The following is a 3,826-nucleotide window of genomic DNA, read 5'->3' on the forward strand; positions in this document are numbered from 1 at the left end:
GAATATCATCACACGGCGTTGACGCTTCTTGTAGAGGATACGATGTCCACATCGGTTGCACTTGATAGCATCCTGATAGCAGATATAATAATGATATAATCATCACATCCTCCTCCTCCTTAATGATGATATTACCGCCATTAACTTCAATTCCTGCTCATTTCCACAATTACCACACACATAGAGTACTTGATTTGGCAGACTCTGATTATTCTCCACAGCTACTGCTGTTGATACACCCACAGACTGCTGCTGCTGTTGTTGTTGATGTTGCTTCATTGAGGACATATGGTAGACAACCAATACCACTAGAAAATGACTCCTTATGTTCATCAACCAACACCGAAAGAGGCCAATAACAGAAACACAACGATAGCGGCGGCGGGCCACATGGGACGCATTCAATCATCGCTCTCTCGGAAGGGGCGTATGGCACTAACTCGGAAAACGCCTGGCTTGAGCAACTGAGACCAATAACTCACTATTCTCCTCCTACTACTCAATGAGTTCATGAGCTACTAATGATGATGATGATATTGTTCACTTACGGACATCTCGAAAACCACATAATTTCGACTAACTCTGCCGAGTTGCTTCTTTGATTTATGGAAAGTCAATAATTCTTCAACGTCTACTTGAAGTACCTACTTGAGAATTCAACAACACCGATATAGTACTCACTTGATAAGGATGACTTACATACTGATACCATGTATGGTGATGATGCGTAGCCATCCTTGCTTGTATAATTGATGACTCATATGGCACGACCGTCCATGATGTAATATTTCGTGGTCGGATTTGTGACCAAGACTACGATGATAATAATAATAATAAACACGATAAGAATGTCATTATTATTATTACCGATATGGCAATCGATGTGGCCAAATCGTTACGATCTTCTGGTTTCATATCCTTCCTCGCATGATACACACACTAACACAGATGAAGGATTATGATGATATAAGAGATGCATATTATCTCCTACAAACTCCTCCATTCTACTCATAAACATCATATTCCATCCCTCTATTGTTGTGAAGTCATATTCATTAAAAAGATGTCTTCTTCTTAATATTCTACCAGTAGCTCGTAGATGCTTAACCGTCTCCCACTTATTCCAGAAAAGGTCGGGATCTTTAGCATCCTTCTCCCATGGAGGCTCCTACACAGAGGAAGAGAAGCTACTACTACTATCACCGGGGACAGCAGGCACACAAACTGATGGAGCAGCAACTAACCGACACCCTCTACGAAAACACTCTTCTACTATACTAAAGTGCTCTTTAAATGATGATGATGATGATGTTGTTGTTGTTGCCATGAACGTGAGCACATAAGAGAGGTATTCTTACAACAATGTGATCATCCTTGCTTATTTCTGGTAGGACCACCACTGTATTGGGAGCACCAGAAGTTGCCATCCTATTGGGTAGTCGTGGTAGAGAGGGGATGAGCAGCAGTTGCCGTAGTTTGTTCATATAAAAACCCTATAAAGATATACCAAGATTCCCGCAAATATTCGGCACTTCATTCTCATAGATACTCTAAATCCTTCGAATTAATACATGATACGGTTAGAATAGATACAAGAAGGATATGATCATCATAAGATCACAACTATAGGTAGGGGTAGAGTAAGTAGAACTAGGAGGACTAGTCTTACTGCTAGTAATGAGGTTATCATGATATTATGATGATAATAATAGCAAGGGATAATAGTAGTAGTAGTAGTAGTAGTAGTAGTGAAGTGGGACATGATTATACCTGGTTAGTGATGATGTTAGAATCCCGATAACACAACATTAATAGAGGGTATTACTATGAGGTAATAATTGTTAATCACTCGACAGATGGTATTATTCAACAGCAGTAGTGCCTATTGCTGCTGCTGCTGGTCAGAAGTAGTTGCACTACTACTGCTCCTAATCCTATTTCTCCTATTCCTCCTAGTTGTTGTATTAGAGTAGCGTGGAGACGAAACGACGCTGTTATAGCTTTTACTTCTACTCCGTGATACTCTGTGAACTTCGGCAGCATCAAATGCAGATGATGGGGATCCTAATAGTGATGGTAACATGAGCCCTACTACTACTACTACTACTGTGTCGATGTCCAGCTGCTACTGTTGGTGATGATGATGAATCCATATCGTTGTTGTTATTGGCCTTCTTAGGTGTTGGTAAATAACCATACTTTTGTATTAATCGAGCATCATCTATCTCCTTTTGGTATTGCTGATAATAAGTGATATAAGACTAGGACTGCTACTGTTGTTGTAGTTGTATTCTACCTGTGCAAACTGTTCCATGCATGATTTAGCAAAGATGAGGATAATAAGTCCCATAACCCAACGGAATGCTGTTGCCACCAGATGATGAGTAGTATTGTGATGATGATAATGATCTAAACCTTAGGTCATCAATACAGCAGCACCTGGATTACTCTTACCTCCTGTTGGTTCTATATATCCATTACCACCACTACCATGTATGTGTTCAGTAGTATTGCTACTACTACCACCAGAGAACTTAACAACCATTGATTGTAACTTATCCGTTATTTGTTGCTCATCAGCACCAAACTATAACGATGTATAATGACAGAAAAGCATCATTACTATTATTATTACCTTGCTTGCTATTCTCGCTACGCCTTGAACCATTACAAGCCGTCCATTAGGTGAGAATAAAACAGTGAAGAACACTAGCTGACCAAATACCTAAGTGGCAAGAATGACCATGATGACGACCATGATGATGATTGTGATTGTTGTTATTATTACCTTGATAACAGCCTTCCCAAGGAATACTGCTGAGAAGAATGTCCAAAAAGGCATAAGGAAATGGCCACAACATAGACCACAGAGATCGAACATAGCATTGGGCCACGCCGACATAAGCAGAACTCCCTGATTAGTACTACTATGATAATAATAAAGAGGAGAGGAGGACCCACCCAAAAACCATGTTTTTCGAGGAATTGTATCATCCAGTTCTTCATCCAATCAACAACAACATCAGCAGAGTTGTTGTTACAAGTAGCAGCAGAATCCTATATCCATGATATTGATTATACGGACTACATAAGTTATTATTATTACCACAACCCCAAAAGCCTCATTAAAGTCCTCATCCTCGAGCCCCGCCTTACGTGCCGCATACCTAAGATCATAATAATATACATACCACAACCACCACAACCCTTGGTAGTATTATTATTACGAAGTAGCATAAGGTGGTAGCTCGCCAATAGCTGTACCAATACCCCATAGCATGCATGGTAACCATCCTGCTGATAGTAATGACCATAATGTTACATTGGTGTGGTATGAAGCAGAATCAGCATCAGGATTAATACAAGTGAACGTTTCATCAGGTTTCATAACATTACCCCACATATTAACCCTATAAAGTAGTAGTATTGTGGTATGGTATTAGTACTACTACTACCTCCAGTCAAACTGCATGTTGTTACATTCTTGTGCTGTCGATGATATAAGATATAGATGAGGGAATAAGAACAATAAACCAGAATGCATACCAGTACCAAGACCAACACTGGATAATACACCTAATCCTACCCACCTAAATGATGATAGTATAATAAGATCAACAACAACAACAACACTAGTAGTAGTAGTACCATATTATAAACTGGAACCAGGTAGATATATCATCCTGCACATATTGATGAGGACCATCATAGAATCGTCCTAACATCCATAACAACATAAAGGGTATAATGATGTACCTATATAAGTAGTAAGTATCAGAAGTTGAGTTGAAGACTACAGAGTAAAGGCATGGGCTGCTACATACAT

At 39.5% G+C, this 3,826-nt stretch overlaps 3 protein-coding genes across 3 annotated transcripts in view; all 3 read right to left on the bottom strand.

Annotated features, from left to right (window-relative positions):
• Pmar_PMAR022239 (Voltage-dependent anion-selective channel, putative) overlaps positions 1 to 279 on the bottom strand; it is a gene marked incomplete at both ends in the record, with an annotated part of 2,973 nt that extends 2,694 nt beyond the window's left edge. Inside the window, 2 exons of the mRNA XM_002785461.1 lie at positions 13 to 72; positions 136 to 279. Coding sequence (XP_002785507.1) covers positions 13 to 72; positions 136 to 279 — 204 coding nt within the window. The remainder of the gene's footprint in view (positions 1 to 12; positions 73 to 135) is intronic.
• Positions 280 to 2,107: 1,828 nt separating this feature from the next.
• Positions 2,108 to 2,364, bottom strand: Pmar_PMAR022240 (hypothetical protein; the record flags this gene model as incomplete). The annotated part of the gene is made up of 2 exons (XM_002785462.1): positions 2,108 to 2,240; positions 2,297 to 2,364. Coding segments are annotated over 2 exons (201 nt in total), but the record flags the coding sequence as incomplete, so codon positions are not given.
• A 52-nt stretch (positions 2,365 to 2,416) lies between these two features.
• The window catches only part of Pmar_PMAR022241 (vacuole membrane protein, putative), a gene marked incomplete at both ends in the record, with an annotated part of 2,561 nt that continues 1,151 nt past the window's right edge, over positions 2,417 to 3,826 (bottom strand). The window contains 9 exons of the mRNA XM_002785463.1: positions 2,417 to 2,439; positions 2,524 to 2,587; positions 2,636 to 2,725; positions 2,789 to 2,914; positions 2,962 to 3,057; positions 3,107 to 3,167; positions 3,228 to 3,410; positions 3,456 to 3,590; positions 3,649 to 3,718. Of these exons, the coding sequence (XP_002785509.1) occupies positions 2,417 to 2,439; positions 2,524 to 2,587; positions 2,636 to 2,725; positions 2,789 to 2,914; positions 2,962 to 3,057; positions 3,107 to 3,167; positions 3,228 to 3,410; positions 3,456 to 3,590; positions 3,649 to 3,718 (848 nt within the window). The remainder of the gene's footprint in view (positions 2,440 to 2,523; positions 2,588 to 2,635; positions 2,726 to 2,788; positions 2,915 to 2,961; positions 3,058 to 3,106; positions 3,168 to 3,227; positions 3,411 to 3,455; positions 3,591 to 3,648; positions 3,719 to 3,826) is intronic.

The sequence above is a fragment of the Perkinsus marinus genome (assembly GCF_000006405.1).
Source record: "Perkinsus marinus ATCC 50983 genomic scaffold scf_1104296932410, whole genome shotgun sequence".
NCBI lineage: Eukaryota > Perkinsozoa > Perkinsida > Perkinsidae > Perkinsus > Perkinsus marinus.